Source organism: Gadus macrocephalus, chromosome 9 (assembly GCF_031168955.1).
Source record: "Gadus macrocephalus chromosome 9, ASM3116895v1".
In the NCBI taxonomy this organism is placed as follows: domain Eukaryota; kingdom Metazoa; phylum Chordata; class Actinopteri; order Gadiformes; family Gadidae; genus Gadus; species Gadus macrocephalus.
In genome coordinates, this window is record NC_082390.1 from 9,766,059 (window position 1) to 9,786,290 (window position 20,232).

The window sequence follows — 20,232 nt, forward strand, 5'->3', positions numbered from 1 at the left end:
CGTACAAAATAAAGGTAATAAACTTTGCCAAAACAAACCACGGCCGGTGTCAGGGTCCAGTCCGGTCCTGGCCCTGATTCCTGGTTTCGGTGGGTCCTCTTCCAAAGACTGCAGTACAAGTGTTGCCATGGTGAGGGACTTGGAATCCAGGTCAGAGGTCAGACCCTCCCTCATCTGAGAGAGGTCTCGAGGTTCAGCCTGCCGAACGAGTTGTTTCATTTTTTCTTCATTTTGTCATTACACATATGCTAGTAAAAAAACAAGCTTGTCGAAAACCCTGCAACGTCTGTAAAGTAGGGTTATGTGTTAAGGTTAGAGGGTCAAGTAGGGTTAGGGTGAAGTAGGGTTAAGTACAGTTATGTGTTAAGGTTATAGGGTTAAGCAGGGTTAGGTTTTGGGCTAGGGTTAAAGGTCCCATGACATGCTATTTTATGTATTCTTTAATATAGGTATTAGTGGGCAACTAACACAGTATTCAAAGACGTTCCCTAAATTCAGCCGTGGTGCAGAGTTACAGCCACTCCGAGCCAGTCGCACATTGAGCTTCCCCCAAATGCGCTGTTTCGGTGGGTGTGTCAAGGAGGAGGGTGGGGGTGTGGCCCTGAGCAGCTTGCAGCCACCATGCGCTCTGTTTACAGTGGATGTATCGCAATGGCGAGCCGCACACAGCCTTTAGCCGTGTTCTGTAAATATTCTAGAACACACGGGAGTCCTGGAGCTCTATATCTAAATATTATCATATAGCCTACACAGATATCTATATCATATAATATATATTATCACGGCCAAAAGCTGTGTGAGCCGATATTATGAATCTCAAACGACCGCGTTGGGTTCTCCGACGTTCCTGGTTCTTCAACGTCCACATCAATGTGAATACACACACTGTAACGCAAGTGTTTCTTGTCGGTTCTTTGAGGTGTCTTGTATTTCCACAACGAGACTGTCGTGGGGGTTATCTGAGCCATGGTTGAGAAGAAATTGGGGGAAAGGAACTTTGATTTGACTCGCTGAAGTACATGAACTGCGACATGCCGCCGGTTGCCGCGAGGCACCATCGCCCGGCAGCGGGCAGCCGGCAGCAGGCAGCGCGCGGTTCAGTCGACTTCAGGTTGATGTGAAAGTGGAAGAACCAGAGACGTCGCAGAACCCGACAAAGTCGTTTGTGATTCATAATATCGTCTGGAGGCGCACACAATATGTTATATGATATAGATATCTATGTATATGATATTATTTAGATATAGAGCTCCAGGACTGTAACGCAAGTGTTGTACACTTCCTTGTTATTTGGATAACCGTTCTGCTGTTGGTGTGATGGCACATAACACGTCGGACTCTCGTATCTGGTATTTCTACAACGAGACTCGTATTGGGGGTTATCTCTGCCAAGGTTGGGAATGAATTGGGGGGAAGGAACTTTGGCTTTGACTCCCTCAAGAACATGAACCACGACATGGAGGAGAAAGGGATTGTTGGCGGCGAATGTCTCCCGCTTGAGCTCCGCTGAGGGACCACCGCCGGAGGCGGAGGTGCATAAGCGCTGCCCGGCAAAGATCCCTTTCTCCTCCTTGTCGTGGTTCATTTCTTGAGGGAGTCAAAGCCAAAGTTCCTTTCCCCCAATTCCTTCTCAACCATGGCTTAGATAACCCCCACGACAGTCTCGTTGTGGAAATACAAGACACGTCAAAGAACCGACAAGAAACACTTGCGTTACAGTGTGTGTATTCACACACACACACACACATGTGGCGCTCGCACGGTCGAGTCTCATTGGCGGGCCAACGTCTCTGGGCAGGCCAGGCAGAGTAAGGGGAGGAGCTGAGATTCCTCATGACGTCATGAGCACAGATTTCCAAATCGGCGCGCTTGAGCCTCTGTTTTTTCAAAGGCGAGCAGAACAGCTAGTGCTCGTTTTACACCAAACGCAAGTTTTAGCCACTGGGGGACCATAGGCAGGCTAGGGGAACTCATAAATTGAGATTTTCATGTCATGGGACCTTTAAGTATGGTTAGGTGTTGGGTTCGGGTTAAGTAGGGTTAGCAACAGCCAGCGTCTTAACCCTTCACACAGTTTGAACGCTGTGTAGCCATTAGATTTGTTTGTTCAATTTGCTCTGAATGGTTTTTTTGGGCATGTTCCTGAGATGAATTCTATTTTATTTTATTTGAGTTTGGCTTTAAGGGCCTTTGTAATCTAGGTTTATTTACGGAATCATCTCAACTGGTCCAGTGTGATGAATTGATGCTGTGACAGGCACTCAAAACGCCGTCCTTCCACACAAAAAACTGAGTCTTAACGAAAAGTAGGCATGGCAGCTTTATTCACAAAGCACCTTTCACACACAAAGCCTCAAGGCTTTACACAGGCGGAATCACAGCACAATGAGGGACAAAATGTGAAATGAAAAAATTAAAATATGCCCATGCTGACACAGCTGTCTCTAAACTAGAATAACAGATTACTATCAATTTCACAGTCGATTTAAAAAAAAAGTCACGCACAGCGTGGGAGGAGATATCATGTTTGGGGGAAAATAATCTTTGCCAAAACAAACCACGGCCGGTGTCAGGGTCCGGTCCGGTCCTGGCCCTGATTCCTGGTTTTGGTGGGTCCTCTTCCAAAGACTGCAGTACAAGTGTTGCCATGGTGAGGGACTTGGAATCCAGGTCAGAGGTCAGACCCTCCCTCATCTGAGAGAGGTCTCGAGGTTCAGCCTGCCGAACGAGTTGTTTTTCATTTTGTCATTCCACATATGCTAATAAAAAAACAAGCTTGTCGAAAACCCTGCAACGTCTGTAAAGTAGGGTCTTGAGGTAGACCTAGAAAAAATAAGTACAAAAGTCTACTCCATTCTACCACTGTCTTTACTGGGATTGTGTTGACTTGGCAGGCTGGGTGATCTCCACCACACAATCAGTCCAGTGTTTGCTCTGGGATAAAGGTCACGTAAGAGGGCGGACTCTCCTGCAGACCCAGGGCTCCTCAGTCAGTCTCTTCCCGTTCCCCAGCATGCTGTCCTCTCTGCTGCTGATCTGCCTGCTGCTGGGCCTGCTGTGGCTCGGGCTCCGGCCCCGCAGGCCCAAGGGGTTCCCCCCGGGCCCCACGCCGCTGCCCGTCCTGGGGAACCTCCTGAACCTCAGCCTCTCCAACCCCATGAAGGACTTCCAGAGGGTGAGCTGACCCCCACACAGCCTCGTCATGGAAGCCTTCTACCATGTTAGGAGCGTGGTGTTAACATGTTTAGAATGTGGGTTTCATATTTGTTGTTGTTTTTTTGTTCATGGTTATCTGTCTTCTTATTTGTTAGCGGTAACTGGGGCCAGGGAACCACTTAATGGAGTCTGGAATGTGTGTTTTCTTAGAGTGGTACCAGTGGACTGAAGGGATACTATTTGTGCTGTACAAGAGCTACTATTAGCTATTGTATATCTAGCATGCCGCTTAGTGGCAACGGAGGCATTAGGGTACAATAGTTACTGAGACTGATGATGAGGAAGATGAGGACGATGATGAGTGCTTTGCTATACAACCTGCAGGTTGAACTTTAGCTGAGAGAGCGGGACTGTTTTTATGGCTCTGTATCCTTGGACCTTGACCAGGGAAAGATACCTCCCGGCTTCACACCGAACCCTCATCCTACCGTAGTCCTACCACCACATAGCCACGACGTCCACCAGGGCGCTAGTCCTACGCAAATAAACATGGACTCTGGGATCATGGACCTTCACCCACTGGATAATGCTCCCTCAGGCCCCCTCACCTGGTCTACGCTGTAGCACCACGATATGTAGGGGGTAGGGTCAGGGTGGGTTCAGTACTGTATGAGGTTAGGTCCTATGATGGAACTTACCCCTGACCTGGTCTGGGCCCCCAGCTGGCGGAGCGCTACGGGCCTGTCTACAGCCTGTTCATCGGCCCAAACCCGGCCATCGTCCTCAACGGGGTGAAGGCCATCAAGGAGGCCCTGGTGGAGAGATCCTCTGAGTTCTCTGGACGGCCCCAAGACCTGCTGGTCAACACCATGACCCAGGGCAAAGGTAGGCCCGACCGTAGCTACTGTGTGCGAATGTCTACTATGAATGTATCTACTGTGTGTGTGTGTGTTTCTGCCAAGAATTCAATCTATCAGAGGCGAGTGTCGACCTTGACTCTCCAGAGTCCGCTTCACCAGTTGCTATTAGCGGTGGCATTAGTCGTGCAAGGCTGCGCGCGCGCGCGCGCGTGTGTGTGTGTGTGTTGTGGCAACCCGCTCCTTAAATGAGCCGGGTTACCGGTACAAACGACGTGTTTGGTGAAGGTTAAAGCCATTGCGGGCATTTATTAACAGTCAACTTTAGTCAACCAAGGCACTCGCGGTCTCTAGGGCCTCCGTGGGCCTCTAGCTGCACGTGGACCCGAGCGCTTCCTTCTTCCTCCCGTGCTGTGCCGTGCTGTCCAAGTGTCAGCCCTTTTATATCACCTCTGCCACCGGCCAGGTGTCCACCAATCACCCTGATTGGGGAGGCGAAAGGGCTGCTCTCGGTCGCCGTCTGGTGGGCGACGGCGGTACACGCCGTCCAAGACCAACCCTCGGGCTGGTCCGGGCCGAGGCTTACGGGGCGGGATGCCACACTGTGTGTGTGTGTGTGTGTGTGTGTGTGTGTGTGTGTGTGTGTGTGTGTGTGTGTGTGTGTGTGTGTGTGTGTGTGTGTGTGTGTGTGTGTGTGTGTGTGTGTGTGTGTGTGTGTGTGTGTGTGTGTGTGTGTGTGTGTGTGTGTGTGTGTGGCTGCGTCCGGTGATCTCCCCGTAAAGCGCTTGGTGATATTTTGTCTACGCATTAAAAGTGTAAGGAAGCGGTTGAAAGCCGTGTGTCAGTGTGTGCACCCAGGGCCGTAACACCAAATTCTGGGCCTTGTATACAAGAGTTACTGATGGGCCCCCCCGAATTCCCCCAACAAGCCCCCTTTGCAGAATTGTTGACAGGGGGGGGGGGGTGGAAGACCAGTTGTGTGTATTATGTGTGTACCTACCATTTTGTGTGTCCTGTGTGCAGGCGTGATCCTGGCCGACTACGGGCTGCGCTGGAAGGAGCACCGGCGCTTCGCCCTGATGACCCTGAGGAACTTCGGCCTGGGGAAGCAGTCGATGGAGGAGAGGATCCGGGCGGAGCTCCACTACCTCATGGAGCCGCTGGATGAGTGCATCGGTGAGTCCTCCATCACAGGGCCCCGACCTCTGACCTCAGGTGCCTACGCTGTGGCCACATCCGACAGGCCAACACACTCCCTTCATTCAGACAGGCCATCAAAACCCACCGTTTAAGATCGCTTTAACCAAATAATAATAATAATAAATGTTAGCGCTTTTTTGGAGGTCACTCAAAGACACTTTACATCATAGAGTATACATATAGAAAAGAAAAACAAAGAAAACAAAATACAGAAAAAATCAAAATAAGGTTTGGAATATAGTCAGATGTAGGTAGGTAGGTAGAGTAGGTAGGTAGAGTAGGTAGAGGTTAGACAGTAGAGACAGGCCAATAAGGAGCAGGTAGGGGTTAGACAGTAGGGACAGGCCACTTAAGAAAGGTTTAGCTATGTTGCTGGAAGCTAGGCTGGTGACAGTGGACTCAACACCAGCCACAAGTTTGTGTTGTAATATTGTGAGGAAATGTGGGAACTATGAATAAGCATTTGTTTGTTCTCCAGGTGGAACCATGAACCCCCAGCTGTTGTTCCATAACGGCGCCTCCAACATCATCTGTCAGGTTCTGTTCGGAAAGCGCTTTGACTACAACGACCCATTCATCAAGGAGATCATCCACCTGTACACGGATAACGCCAAGATCGCCAACGGGCCCTGGGCCATGGTAACACAGACACACAACAACACACACATTAGAATGTATATATATATAACACACATGACTATACAACACACACACAATAATGATATAACAAACAATAACTATACAACACACACAAGTTATTGTGTGTGTGTTATATCGTTATTGTGTGTTGTGTAGTTACTGTGTGTGTTGCAAAGTCATGTGTGTGCTCTATCGTTATTATGTGTTTTATGTAGTCATGTGTTGCCGTGTGTGTGTTGTATCTTTATTGTGTGTGTTCTATAGTCATGTGTGTGTTGTTTAGTTATTGTATGTGTTCTATAGTCATGTGTGTGTTGTTTAGTTATTATATGTGTTCTATAGTCATGTGTGTGTTGTGTAGTTATTGTGTGTGTTCTATAGTCATGTGTTGCTGTGTGCGTGTTATATATTGATGTGTGTATTGCATTGTTATTGTGTGTGTTTTATTGTCATGTGTTGCTGTGTGTGTGTTCCTACAGCTGTATGACACCATCCCTATGATCCGTAATCTCCCGCTGCCCTTCACACAGTGTTTCAGGAACGTTGCCGTAAGTAACCTCCTTTCCGTCATATGCACCTTGATAAACGCATTCACCATACAAACATTAATACTCAGATTGATACACACATTCACCATACAAACATTAATACTCAGATTGATACACACATTCACCATGCAAACATTAATACTCAGATTGATACACACATTCACCATACAAACATTAATACTCAGATTGATACACACATTCACCATACACACATTGATACACACATTCACCATACACACATTGAGGCACACATTGATACACACATTCACCATACACACATTGAGACACACATTGATACACACATTCAGTATACACACATTGATGTACACATTAATATACACATTAATATTCACCATACACAAATTTATATTCACCGACCATACACACATTTGTACACACATACACATTAATATTCACCATACACACATTCATACACACATTCATTTACACATTGATATACACATTTTAATAAGCATTCATATACACATCCATATACAAATCATTGGTATTCAATCGATTCATATTGAAAAGCCTTGTTTTTAGAGCTTATTTTAACACACCTTATTTCCTTCATATTTTTAGCGTTGTCAGGAACTTGGGAATTCTCTGTTGAAGGAACATTTAGACACCCATCGCCCGGGGCAACCACGAGACTTCCTGGACTGTTACCTGGATGAGCTGGACAAGGTATCTAAACCTAACCCCACATAGAACTGTCATAGCATAGCATGTTACCATAGCAGGCTAACATAGCATGCTCCATGGCATGTTAGCATAGCACATTATGATTGCATCAGCGAAGCAGGTTAAAATGGCACGCTAACATATCTGTATGCTAGTGTGCAGCGTGCGTAACAGGTGTTTATAAATGTGTAGATGTGGGTGTGGTTGGAACAGGGTTAGATGTGGGTGTGGTTAGATGTGGGTGTGGTTAGATGTGGGTGTGGTTAGATGTGGGTGTGGTTAGATGTGGGTGTGGTTAGATGTGGGTGTGGTGGACTGCTGTAGAATAGCGAGATTCAACATGAGTCTTTACCTTTTCCAAGCGGGGCGATGATGGCTCCACCTTCGCGTTGGATCAACTGATGATGTTCTCCCTGGATCTCCACTTCGCTGGGACCGACACCACCTCCAACACGCTGCTCACCGGCCTCCTCTACCTGATGACCCATCCCGACATACAGGGTACCTGCCCCCTCCAGAACCCTCCTCATCGCCTCACCCAACATGAGGCACAGCCTAGCATGGGCCGGCATGTGGCTCAGGAGGGGGAGCAGGTTGGCTGGTGACCGCAGGGTTGCTGGTTCGATCCCGTCTCCAGGGGCCCCTGAGCGAGACACCTCACCCTGACTGCTCCCTACGAGCTGGCTGTCACCTTGCGTGGTGGACTCCGCCGTCGGTGTTTGAGTGTTTGCCTGAATGGGTGAACGTTAGGCGATGTTGTAAATTGCTTTGAGTGGCCACTGGTTAGAAAAGCGCAGTAGAAATGCAGTCCATCTACCATTTAACATTCACAGTGTACCAACACTGTGCTCCAACATCACTGACATCAGACTCTGTGATGCTCCTACATCACTAACATCTGTCTCTGTGATGCTCCTACATCACTGACATCAGACTCTGTGATGCTCCTACATCACTGACATGACTAACATCAGACTCTGTGATGCTCCTACATCACTAACATCAGACTCTTTGATGCTCCTACATTACTAACATCACTAACATCAGACTCTGTGATGCTCCTACATCACTGACATGACTAACAGCAGACTCTGATGCTCCTACATCACTAACATCAGACTCTTTGATGCTCCTACATTACTAACATCACTAACATCAGACTCTGTGATGCTCCTACATCACTGACATGACTAACATCAGACTCTGTGATGCTCCTACATCACTAACATCAGACTCTTTGATGCTCCTACATTACTAACATCACTAACATCAGACTCTGTGATGCTCCTACATCACTGACATGACTAACATCAGACTCTGTGATGCTCCTACATCACTAACATCAGACTCTTTGATGCTCCTACATTACTATAATCATTAACATCATACTCTGTGATGCTCCTACATCACTAACATCACTAACATCAGACTCTGTGATGCTCCTACATTACTAACATGACTAACATCAGACTCTTTGATGCTCCTACATCACTAACATCAGACTCTGTGATACTCCTACATCACTAACATTAGACTCTGTGATCTCCGACCTCATGGCTCCTGTCTGCTCTCCCCTCAGAGGCTTGTCAGAAGGAGATTGACCGAGAGCTGGAGGGAAAGGAGCAGGCCAGCTTCGACGACAGGAACCACATGCCCTACATGCAGGTGCAGTACTAGAGCACTAGTAGGGTGTTAGTAGCTCTACCTCAACAGTACTAGAGCACTAGTAGGGTGTTAGTAGCCCTACCTCAACGATCACAGAACTCACAGCTGAGGACACATCAGCCCATCTGTTTCTTTGGAAACACAAAATAACAACAAAACACAATCACTCACTTTTCTATTTCAATTCAACATGACACATTGTCTGATTTCAAAATGATCTGAGTACATATCCTCTAATTGAATACATCAACATAACCTGAGGACATTTTGTCTAACTGGAGTGTTTGTGTTTCCAGGCGGTGATCCATGAGATCCAGAGAGTCGCCAACACCGTACCTCTCAGTGTCTTTCACTCCACCACAAAAGACACCCAACTGTTGGGTTTCTCCATTCCAAAGGTACTCCTAACCCTAAGGTACCCTTAACCCAACACCTAACCCTAGCTGAGGTACCACCCAACCCAACATCTAACTCTCACTGAAGTACCACCTGACCTAACATCTAACCCTCACTGAGGTACCACCTAACCCAACACCTAACCTTCACTGAAGTATCCCTACGTGATCCCTAACCTGACTCTGTGTTCCCCAGGGAACCATGGTGATCCCTAACCTGACGTCGGTTCTGAACGAGGAGGGCCAGTGGAAGTTCCCTGCAGAGTTCAACCCTGAGAACTTCCTCAATGAGAAGGGGGACTTTGAGAAGCCAGAGGCATTCATGCCCTTCTCCATAGGTAGGTCATCACTACTGACCTCGTGGTCTGAACATGACCTACACACAGCCTACTGATCTACAGACCTACTGGACTTCCTCTATAAAGTGTTGACTATGATTAGTGTTGGTGTTACAAGGCTTCTCATTGACTATTGACTATGATTAGTGTAACCACAAGGTGATTAGTGATGACTGTGAGTCCCTGAAGCGTCTCTAAGCCCTGCTGACCTGCAGGTCCCAGGATGTGTCTGGGGGAGGGCCTGGCCCGCATGGAGCTCTTCCTGATCCTGGTCACGCTGCTCCGGAGGTACAAGTTCACCTGGCCGGTGGACGCCGGAGAACCCGACTACATCCCCGTGTTCGGGGTGACCCTGACCCCCAAACCCTACCGCATGCACATCCAGCTGAGGAACCAGTGAACACAGCTCTAAACACAGCTGAGGAACAAGGGAACAAAGAGCTCTAACACTACATCCAGCTGAGGAACCATCAGAACACAGAGCTGTAACAAAACTGAGGAACCAGCAGAACATCAGAGCTCAAATCCTTCACTCAAAAAAAAACTCCAAGTGTGAACTTAAAGAACAAGCATCTTAACTTCTCACAGCGTCACTAAAACATCCGTAACCAAAATCATCTGTCAGAATGACCTCCTTGAATGTAATCAATAGCAATGGACCGAACCAGGAGGGGCTTATTCTTAAACATCGTGACTTTAACAACATCTTATTTTTTTGTATTATCATGTTACAGATATATAACTGCTTTAAATAATAAATAATGTGTACATCTATAACCTCAATATATATTTAAACCATTCTAAACCTTAAATAATCTATTGAATCTTCTAGCTATTCTATCACCATTCTTTTAGGCAACCAGTTTACTATCTCTAGTTGTTATAGTCCCCTGTGCAGTGAAGAGCAACGTTTATATTCCACCACCAGATGGCGCCTTCAGTAGAACATTTAGAGGTCATAAGCCGTGACCACTAGACGAGGTGGCAGCTGTGGTTTCTCGCTGTTGTTGCTATATCATGATTTACATGCCGTCAGTTTCTTGAATTACATATTGTCTTTTGTATGATTTACATACTCTATATATATATCGATGTAAGGGAATTCTTTATATTATACAGACTATCAACCGGGTAATTTGTGTGCACAAGAACCCAAAGGTTTAATAAAGATGATTGTCATACTTTTCAAATAAGTATTTATTATTATATTTGTGTTCTTGCATGATAAATACAAGTCATATTTCTAACCTACTTATCCTAAGCCTAATCCTACAAACCCGGAGCAACCCTACCTACTAGACCTACTAGACCTACTAGACCTACTAACCCTACTAGACCTACTAACCCTACTAGACCTACTAGACCTACTAACCCTACTAGACCTACTAACCCTACTAGACCTACTAACCCTACTAGACCTACTAACCCTACTAGACCTTCTAACCCTACTAGACCTACTAGACCTACTAGACCTACTAGACCTACTAGCCCTAATAACCCTACTAGACCTACTAGACCTACTAACCCTACTAGCCCTAATAACCCTACTAGACCTACTAGACCTACTAGACCTACTAGCCCTAATAACCCTACTAGACCTACTAGACCTACTAACCCTACTAGCCCTAATAACCCTACTAGACCTACTAGCCCTAATAACCCTACTAGACCTACTAACCCTACTAGACCTTCTAACCCTACTAACCCTACCAACCCTACTAGACCTACTAACCCTACTAGACCTACTAACCCTACTAGACCTACCAACCCTACTAGACCTTCTAACCCTACCAACCCTACTAGACCTACCAACCCTACTAGACCTACTAACCCTACTAGACCTACTAACCCTACTAGACCTACTAACCCTACTAGACCTACCAACCCTACTAGACCTACTAACCCTACTAGACCTACCAACCCTACTAGACCTACTAGACCTACTAACCCTACTAGACCTTCTAACCCTACTAGACCTTCTAACCCTACTAACCCTACCAACCCTACTAGACCTACCAACCCCACTAGACCTACTAACCCTATAGACCTACTAACCCTAGACCTACCAACCCCACTAGACCTACTAACCCTATAGACCTACTAACCCTACTAACCCTAAGAGACCTGGTCCCCCTGAGGATTCTAACCAGACGGGACCTACTAACCCTGAGTGTGTAACCTGATTGGTTACCCACAACGTCCATGACCTCCGACCCCGCCCCCCCCCCCTCCCAGAGTCAAGCTGTTGCTAGGCAGCGCTCGGCAGCCGGAGCAGGAAGGTCCAGAGGGAGCCGCTCCGGGGAAAGCCCTTCCCCTGGCGGCGGGGCCTCCAGGTGCCGTCCTGGAGCCGGTACTCCTGGGTGGCGCTGCGGCTGAGGGTCAGCACGCCGTCCCCCCGCACCACGGCGGTGAACAGGGCGCCCTTGCTGTTGGGGTAGTGGCCCGGCAGCGCGCTCCACTGGCCCGTGCTCAGGCTGTAGCAGTCCAGCAGGCAGCGCAGGAAGTCGTCCGAGGGGCCGTTGCGCACCACGTACAGCCGGTCGCCGTGGCCCACCAGGGCGTGGCCGTAGCTCTGCTGGCGGATCAGCGTGGCCACCAGGGTCCACGCCCCCCCGCCGCCCGCCGAGTGCTCCCAGATCTCCGTGGTCTCCATGGGCTTCCACAGGCACACGAACACCCGGCCCAGGGTCTTGGCGCAGGCCGCGCCGGCCGCCGGTCTCGGCAGGTGAGCGGAGAACGTCCAGGTCCCGGTTCCCACGTGGAACGTCTCCACGGACGACATGGCGGTGTTCCCGCTCTCCCCTCCGATGGCCAGCAGCCGCCCGTCCAGCCCCACCAGGGGGAAGTTGTACCTGGGCTGGACGGGGCTGTCGATGGGGCTCCACTCGTCCTCCTCCACGCTGTAGCAGAAGCTCTGGTCCATGGGCTGCTTCCGGATGCCCTGCACCCCCCCCACCACGTACAGCCGGTTGTCCAGCACGGCCACGCCCGCCATGGAGGTGCTGGCCTGCAGCGGCAGGGCGGTCAGCTCCTTCCACACGTCCTGCTCCTCGTCCAGGTAGCACAGCGTCCTGGAGGCGGCGTGGCCGCTGGCCCCGACGCTGCAGGGGGCGTGGGCCCCCACCGCCACCAGCACGCTGGGGGGCAGGGCCTCCACCCGGGAGACCAGCTCCGGGGGGAGGGTCTCTCTGAGCTCCGCCTCCAGGTCCCGGTACACGTCTCTGATGAAGAGGGCGGCGGCGGCGGCGAGGTCGGCCAGGCCGTAGGCGTCGGCGCCGTGGAACATGAGCAGGCAGTTGCTGGAGTCCAGCAGGTCGCTGAGGTGGCAGCTCAGAGAGGCCGCCTGCAGGAAGGCGGCGCACTCGATGGACTCCTGGATGTGGTCCGGGTCCAGGATGAGGGGTCTGTCGCCCCGGAACACCCGCAGGGCCAGCTGGAAGCTGCGGGCGCACAGGTTGCTGAGGTGGACCTGTGTCTGTCGGCTGTCCCTCATCCCCGAGCGGAACAGGGCCTGGAAGTAGCCGCAGTGGCGGAGCAGGAGGCTCTTCTCCGCGGAGAAGCTGCTGTCTCCCACCACCACCGTCAGCCACTCTCCACCCTCCTCCTCCTCCTCCGGCGGACCACCGCTGCTCCCCTCCTGGTCTCCTGCGCCCCACCCCGCCATCGCCCCACACAGCCCGTTACGGTGGAGTGGAACACGGACAATGTGTCAGCGGAGGGTGTCAATGTCCTGGGGGGGAGGGGGCATCAGAATAGCAGTAGCTATAAATATCTCCTCACTGGTGACTCATTCAGGAGGGGGTTGAGACAACAGCGACCAGCCCAGCAGGACTTCACTGGCTGAAGGAAACTCTCAGCAGAAGAGGATCTGTTTGGGTTCGGCCTCAGGTCACCAACAGTCCCCTGCTGTCTGCTTCCCCACTGGGTCAAGGGGTTTGAGGGTTGCCAGATAAACACAAATAGGCAATCACAAATAACCACTTTCTAGGGTTGGAGAGTAAGGTTATGGGTAAGGGGTTGGATGGTTGAGGAATGGGGTTTGAGGATAAGGTTTATGGGTGACGGGGTTAGGGTACAGGGTTAGATGGTTTAGGAATGGGGTTAGAAGGTAAGGTTATGGGTGAGGGGTTAGGGTATGGGATTAGTTGGTTTGGGAATAGGTTTTGGGGGGTTAGGTTATTGGTGAGGGGTTAGTGGGCAGCTTCCACTTGTATGGGGCAGCACGGGGAATGATACACTGTGTTTGTGTACCCGTACCCAAAAAGATCCCTGGGCAAAAAGCAGACAACGGTGCCACCGTGCGGCTGCTATGGAGAACTGTCTATAAGAAAAACACTATTGTCTATTGAACCGCAACAAGTGGATATTTAAATGTTACAGGCAGCTAATGTTGTATTAGAATGGATACGGCCCTGTGCCCAGATTAGAAATGTTTGGTCAAGCTAAATGTATTTATCATATTTTGTATTATTATCATGATTATATTTTCCTATCTTCTGGAATATTTGTTGTGGCGCTACAACCACACTGTTATCATTAAATAGTAATAACCTCTGACCTGCGATCATTAATAGTGTTCACCTCTGACCTGTGATCATTAAATAGTGTTCACCTCCAGACCCGTGGGGGGCAGCCCTGAGCCTGACGGCCTCCTGGTTAGCCTTCAGATTTATAGTAAAAGAAGAAGATGATGACGAGGAGACGTCAACACAAACCACGTGGTCCGTCCTGCCAGGCTGTGTAATGTCAGTGTAGTACTTTGTACTCGTAAAGTACATATTGTACTGTATTCATGGTATAGAAATACATTTGACCAATCCCGCGGTTCCTTCCTGCGGTTACTGTGACCCTAAAACTGTGAGTATAAACATAGTCAACACCGCTGGTATGTTATTTAGTATATTATAAAAGTACTATACCGATAGTAGAGTAGTTATAGTATACATGTAGTAATATACAGTATGCCTAGTACATATAGTGTGAATGTAGTAAAGATAGCATGCAGAGAACGTCTCGTTCATTGGTTCTATATAATACAAGTAGAGTCTAAAACATAAGTCCTGCATATGGTTGTCAGAATACTCGTGGAGTACAGAGCTTAATTCACATTATAGCTCACAGACCAGGGGCTACAGAGGACTGAATACAGTTTACATCTGGTCTCGAACCAGGAGCTCCAGAGGATTTTTTTTTACAATTATTCTTTAATTTAATGAATGAAACTACGGATCTGCAGGCTGTGACTGGATGACTAACCCTTACATCTTCAGGCTGTAAATGAATGAATAACCCTTTCATCTCCGGGCTGTGACTGAATTGATTACCCTTTAATCTCCAGGCTGTAATCTAAGTAATAACCCTGTCATCTCCAGGCTGTGAGTGAAGGAATAATCTTTTCATCTCCAGGCTGTAACTTAAGGAATGACCCTTTCATTTCCAGGCTGTGATGGGCCGCTCGTCCAAAGACAAGCGGGACATTTACTACCGTCTGGCCAAGGAGGAGGGCTGGAGAGCTAGGAGCGCCTTCAAACTGCTGCAGCTCGACCAGGAGTTTAACCTCTTTACTGGTAACTAGAACTACTACTAATAATGACTGGACCAGGAGTTTAACCTCTTTACTGGTAACTAGAACTACTACTTCACTTACTACTGGACCAGGAGTTTAACCCCTTTGCTGATAACTAGAACTACTACTAACTACTGCTGCTGGACAAGGAGTTTAACCTCTTTACTGGTAACTATACTATACTATTATTTACTACTGCTGCTGTACCAGGAGTTTAACCTCTTTCCTGGTAACCTGCTAATTTCAGTGGTACTACTTGTTAGTAGTACTCATACTAGTTACTGTGTGGAGAATCTGTGTTATTACTACACTACTAGTTAGTACTAGTTACTGTGTGGGTCTGTTATCACTATACTATTAGTTATTACCAGTAGTATTAGTTAGTTACTGTGCTCTCCAGGTGTTCGGAGAGCGGTGGATCTGTGTGCCGCTCCAGGGAGCTGGAGTCAAGTTCTCAGCCGTAAACTCAGGTCTGTCTCAACCTTTGACCTATGCTCTAAGCCTCAAGTTGAACCTCACCCACTGAGACCCCCATGCTCTTACCCTTAACCAGAGCAAGCGAGGACAAGAAAGGGGAGACGAGGAATGAGGAGGTGAAGGAGGAGAGGAATGAGGAGGTGAAGAAGGAGGAGGAGAGGAAGGAGGAGGAGAGGAAGGAGGAGGTGAAGATCGTGGCGGTGGACCTCCAGGCCATGGCCCCCCTCCCAGGGGTCACCCAGATCCAGGGGGACATCACCAAGGTGAGGAGGGCTCGGTCCTCGGCCGTCTGGTACCTGCCCTCCCGTCCCTGACCCCGTCTCCTCCCGTCCCTGACCCCGTCTCCTCCCGTCCCTGACCCCGTCTCCTCCCGTCCCTGACCCCGTCTCCTCCCGTCCCTGACCCCGTCCCCTCCCGTCCCTGACCCCGTCCCCTCCCGTCCCTGACCCCGTCCCCTCCCGTCCCTGACCCCGTCTCCCCTCCCGTCCCTGACCTCGTCTCCTCCCGTCCCTGACCCCGTCTCCCCTCCCGTCCCTGACCTCATCTCCTCCCGTCCCTGACCCCGTCCCCCCTCCCGTCCCTGACCCCGTCCCCCCTCCCGTCCCTGACCCCGTCTCCCCTCCCGTCCCTGACCCCGTCCCCCCTCCCGTCCCTGACCCCGTCTCCTCCCGTCCCTGACCCCGTCCCCTCCCGTCCCTGACCCCGTCTCCTCCCGTCCCTGACCCCGTCCCCCCTGCTCGTCTCCAGGTGTCCACCGCTCAGGAGATCGTCCGCCACTTCTCCGGCCAGCCCGCCGATCTGGTGGTGTGTGACGGCGCCCCTGACGGTAGGACACGCCCCTTCCTGCTCACATCACAGGGGACACGGGCGTCATGGGGGCGGAGCCAATTAAGAACCAATCTGTGCCTGTGGGAGTTCCTGCATGATGCTCATTTGGTTCCAGCTCCATATCACATGACATGTATGATGGGCAAACTGTTGTCTCTGCGGTATCACATGACAAGTATGATGACTGTTGTCTCTGCTGTATCATATGACGTGTATGATGGGAAGACTGTTGTCGGCCGTATCACATGACTTGTAGATTATCACACAGCAGGGCTCAGAAGCAGCATTATGGTATATAACAGTTCTTCTCAATGCTGTGGAATGCTCCGTTCACTTGCATGGGCCTTCACTACTTCCGGCGGTGAATTAATTTTTGGTAATTCACTGTTGCTAAGCATATAATGACCGCTTTCAAGGAAAGTGGATTTCTTTGCCATCTTTCATATATCACTCCGCAAGTAGTCCGGTACCTTATCAACCGCAGCGTGCTCGGTTGCTAAGCGAAGTCAACGTCTTTGGCGGATCAACACTACGAATGCTGGTAACAAATAAATTATAAAAAGGCAAAGCGTGTGAAGTTATTTTTTTGTTTAGCCTTCTAATATGCGGGATAATGTATAGGACGTCGCAGGTCATTATCGAAAAAAAGCCCCTTCAGGTAGAAGCAAGACACATCCGTCTGGGCTTATTTCCCGATAATGACCGGCGTTCTATACATTATATCTTACATATTTCGCTGAACAGCAACAAGAAGGCTTGTGTCGCATTTTATATTCTACATTCTATATGATACATTCTATATTTGTATATACTCAATGTGTTGCATGTGTCACATTGTATATAGTACATACCCATGGTATATGTTGTGTGTTTTATGTGACCTATAATTGTCCCTAAGAAACCACTGTCTCTGTTGCCATAGTGACCGGTCTCCATGACGTGGACGAGTACATCCAGGCCCAGCTACTGCTCGCGGTGAGGAGATGCTCTGTGGTAGATTGATCATACTGGAGATGCTCTGTGGAAGATTGATCATAATGGAGATACTCTGTGGTAGATTGATCATACTGGAGATGCTCTGTGGAAGATTGATCATAATGGAGATACTCTGTGGTAGATTGATCATACTGGAGATGCTCTGTGGTAGATTGATCATACTGGAGATGCTCTGTGGTAGATTGATCATACTGGAGATGCTCTGTGGTAGATTGATCATAATGGAGATACTCTGTGGTAGATTGATCATACTGGAGATGCTCTGTGGTAGATTGATCATAATGGAGATACTCTGTGGTAGATTGATCATACTGGAGATGCTCTGTGGTAGATTGATCATAATGGAGATGCTCTGTGGTAGATTGTTTATACTGGAGAGGCTCTGTGGTACATTGATTATACTGGAGATGCTCTGTGGTAGATTGATCATACTTGTTCTGCTTCTCCACAGGCTCTGAACATCACCACTCATGTTCTGAAGCCTGGAGGTACCTTCGTAGCCAAGGTAACACTGAGGTTGTGGTTACCATGGTAACCCTCTGCCTAGAGTTCAGGGAAACCTGAAGGAACCCTCGATGGATGGTTGTGTTGACGTGTTGTGTTACGTGTTGTGTTGACATGTTGTGTTAACGTGTTGTGAGCTGCAGATCTTCCGGGGGAAGGATGTCACCCTGCTGTATTCCCAGCTCCGAGTCTTCTTCAGCCAGGTGACCTGCGCCAAGCCGCGCAGCAGCCGCAACTCCAGCATCGGTGAGTTAGACCTGACCTACTGGGCCTAGGTCAGACCCCTTAGACCTGGACTACTGAGCCCCCCTTAGACCTGCACTACTAAACCTAGGTCAGACCCTTCAGACCCTAAAAATAGCCATGCTGAAGAACACGCCAATGTATATCTAAATACATTGAAAAGCATCACGTTCATGTGAACCAATCACTAACTACCTGAGGCAGACCCCCGGGTGGAAGGAAGGGGCTTACTGACCTCTGGGAGGGCTCTGGGTCTTCAATGGGTGAGGCTGTGTGATTGGGCCTTAACAGCCATGTGTGTTGTTCCCCCCCCTCCCCCCCAGAGGCCTTCGTAGTGTGTCTGAACTACTCCCCCCCTGAGGGCTACGTCCCCAACATGTCCAACCCTCTCCTGGACCACTCGTACGGTAATCTACTTCCTGTTACCGGCACTCTACTGCCTGTTGTCCATACAATCTACTTCCGGTTACCGGTACTCTACTGCCTGTCGTCCAGACTCTTCTTCCTGTTGTCCAGACTCTCTATTTCCTGTTTTCCAGACTATTCTTCCTGTTGTCCAGACTCTCTACTTCCGGTTTTCCAGACTCTCCTTCCTGTTGTCCAGTCTATCTTCCTGTTCTCTAGAATGACTTCCTGTTGTGCTTCCTGTCCTCCAGACGTAGATTTCAACCAGCTGGAGGGACCCAACCGGATCATCGTCCCGTTCCTGGCCTGCGGGGACCTGAGTGCCTACGACTCGGACCAGACCTACCCCCTCCAGGTACGCCCCCATATTGACCCCAGCATCACCCTCCCATCACCTCCCATCAACACCCCAGCAGGCCTCCCATTGGTCAGAACCTTGTTGTGTCTGGTGCCGTGTGATCACATGACATGTGTAATCCCACCCACACAGCTGGACGCCAGCCAGGAGTACCGGTACACTCCCCCGACCCAGCCCCCCATCAAGCCGCCCTATCAGCAGGCCTGTTTGTTGCGCAGGAACAACCTCCTTGCTAAAGAAGACTCCCTCCCATTGGCTCAGGAAGACTCCCTCCCATTGGCTCATGAAGACTCCCTCCCATTGGACAAAACTCTATTATCCATGCACCTATGTAGTCCAGCCGACCCCCTGTGACCTGGGGGGCAGGCTTTGGGCTGTAGGGGGTCTAGGAGGGTTCCTACAGCGCATTCTTGTCTCTTTCCGGTAGGTTCTCCTGGAGAAATGGAGGAATTACATCACCGAATGTGTTTGTATCCTCAGTTTTATTGTTGTTCTATTTTAAATATGTACCCTAAAGGTTTCAATGGATCAACTAACCAGCTACAGAGGGTTAGCTCCAGTGCTACACAGGTTAGCTCCGGAGCTACCAGCTACACAGGTTAGCTCCCATGCTAAACTCTGAAGCTGGTCAGCTCACCAGTTACACAGGTTAGCTCCGGCACTACACCATGTGTAGATGGGTCAACAACTAAAGCGGGTCATCAGCTGATCCCGCCTGCACGGTCGTCAATATAATAAAATATGATTTTTTTTAATAAATGCTCAAATGTGTTTTTTTTTGTAATTTACAAAAACATATCAGTACCCTTCATTCACAAAAGCACTTATATTTTTTGAAACAAGCATGCAGAGTAAATAGAACAAACAGACGGGCAGGTAGGCCTGGGACAGCCACACAAACTTGATTTTAAGAAAGGATATAAATAAAAAATATTGTAACCCTATTCAATTTTCTTGCACCAATGGCATTTTTTTAAAATAAATTAGATATTTCTTGATTTAATTTAATTTTGACAAACCCTGCCAGGAACATTTGATGGTGATTCTGATTAAAATCGGAACATTTCAAATGTAGCTTCCAGATGCCCAGGCCAGGCCCCCAGGAGCAGTGCATACTTCCGCAATCCCCCAGTGCTCAGGTGCCGTGCCTGTCCGTCCGTCGTGCGTGCGTGTGTGCGTGTGTATGCGTGCGTGCGTGCGTGTCAGAACACAGACTCGTAATTTCACATTCCAAGGGCCAACATTTCTGACCAAATCCCTTTGACACAAATTATACTTCATGGAATACTAACTTTAGATCCCGCCGTCCGTCTCTCTCTCTCTCTGTCTGTCTCTCCGCCTGTATATCTGCATGTGTCTCTCTGCCTGTCTTC

The 20,232-nt window shown here is 49.2% G+C and overlaps 3 protein-coding genes across 6 annotated transcripts; 2 read left to right on the forward strand and 1 right to left on the reverse strand.

The window, feature by feature from the left end:
* The first annotated feature begins 2,977 nt into the window (after positions 1 to 2,977).
* Positions 2,978 to 10,675, forward strand: LOC132465013 (cytochrome P450 2F2-like). The gene is made up of 11 exons (XM_060061678.1): positions 2,978 to 3,175; positions 3,879 to 4,041; positions 5,037 to 5,189; positions 5,692 to 5,852; positions 6,332 to 6,400; positions 6,983 to 7,087; positions 7,447 to 7,585; positions 8,664 to 8,749; positions 9,046 to 9,147; positions 9,341 to 9,482; positions 9,698 to 10,675. The coding sequence occupies exons 1-11, from the start codon at positions 3,014 to 3,016 to the stop codon at positions 9,880 to 9,882; spliced, it is 1,467 nt and encodes a 488-aa protein (XP_059917661.1). The 5' UTR covers positions 2,978 to 3,013; the 3' UTR covers positions 9,883 to 10,675.
* LOC132465017 (kelch repeat and BTB domain-containing protein 13-like) lies at positions 10,569 to 14,058 on the reverse strand. 3 transcript variants are annotated; one of them, XM_060061684.1, is made up of 4 exons: positions 11,563 to 14,058; positions 11,207 to 11,413; positions 10,865 to 11,170; positions 10,569 to 10,792 (listed from the first exon to the last, which is right to left on the reverse strand). In XM_060061684.1, the coding sequence occupies exon 1, from the start codon at positions 13,144 to 13,146 to the stop codon at positions 11,731 to 11,733; it is 1,416 nt and encodes a 471-aa protein (XP_059917667.1). In that variant the 5' UTR covers positions 13,147 to 14,058; the 3' UTR covers positions 10,569 to 10,792; positions 10,865 to 11,170; positions 11,207 to 11,413; positions 11,563 to 11,730. The 3 variants fall into 3 exon arrangements, with proteins under 3 accessions (XP_059917667.1, XP_059917668.1, XP_059917666.1); XM_060061685.1 differs by having other exon boundaries at positions 10,569 to 10,774; positions 10,955 to 11,413; XM_060061683.1 differs by having other exon boundaries at positions 10,865 to 11,413.
* A 140-nt stretch (positions 14,059 to 14,198) lies between these two features.
* Positions 14,199 to 19,610, forward strand: ftsj1 (FtsJ RNA 2'-O-methyltransferase 1). Of its 2 annotated transcripts, XM_060061696.1 has the most exons (11): positions 14,199 to 14,339; positions 14,923 to 15,049; positions 15,449 to 15,518; positions 15,602 to 15,788; positions 16,273 to 16,351; positions 17,276 to 17,328; positions 17,801 to 17,854; positions 17,997 to 18,099; positions 18,420 to 18,503; positions 18,753 to 18,856; positions 18,992 to 19,610. In XM_060061696.1, the coding sequence occupies exons 2-11, from the start codon at positions 14,929 to 14,931 to the stop codon at positions 19,211 to 19,213; spliced, it is 1,077 nt and encodes a 358-aa protein (XP_059917679.1). In that variant the 5' UTR covers positions 14,199 to 14,339; positions 14,923 to 14,928; the 3' UTR covers positions 19,214 to 19,610. The 2 variants fall into 2 exon arrangements, with proteins under 2 accessions (XP_059917679.1, XP_059917680.1); XM_060061697.1 differs by lacking the exons at positions 18,753 to 18,856; positions 18,992 to 19,610 and adding an exon at positions 18,613 to 18,746 and having other exon boundaries at positions 18,420 to 18,568.
* Positions 19,611 to 20,232: the final 622 nt, after the last annotated feature.

Bases quoted from the DNA above. Each gene is read 5' to 3' on its own strand.
- LOC132465017 (XM_060061684.1), bottom strand. From the start codon at position 13,146: ATGGCGGGGTGGGGCGCAGGAGACCAGGAGGGGAGCAGCGGTGGTCCG.
- LOC132465013 (XM_060061678.1), top strand. From the start codon at position 3,014: ATGCTGTCCTCTCTGCTGCTGATCTGCCTGCTGCTGGGCCTGCTGTGG. The intron at 7,586-8,663 runs GTACCTGCCCCC...CTCTCCCCTCAG, and splicing joins GACCCATCCCGACATACAGG to AGGCTTGTCAGAAGGAGATT. The intron at 9,148-9,340 runs GTACTCCTAACC...TGTGTTCCCCAG, and splicing joins TGGGTTTCTCCATTCCAAAG to GGAACCATGGTGATCCCTAA.
- ftsj1 (XM_060061696.1), top strand. From the start codon at position 14,929: ATGGGCCGCTCGTCCAAAGACAAGCGGGACATTTACTACCGTCTGGCC. The intron at 15,789-16,272 runs GTGAGGAGGGCT...GCTCGTCTCCAG, and splicing joins TCCAGGGGGACATCACCAAG to GTGTCCACCGCTCAGGAGAT. The intron at 17,329-17,800 runs GTGAGGAGATGC...GCTTCTCCACAG, and splicing joins AGGCCCAGCTACTGCTCGCG to GCTCTGAACATCACCACTCA.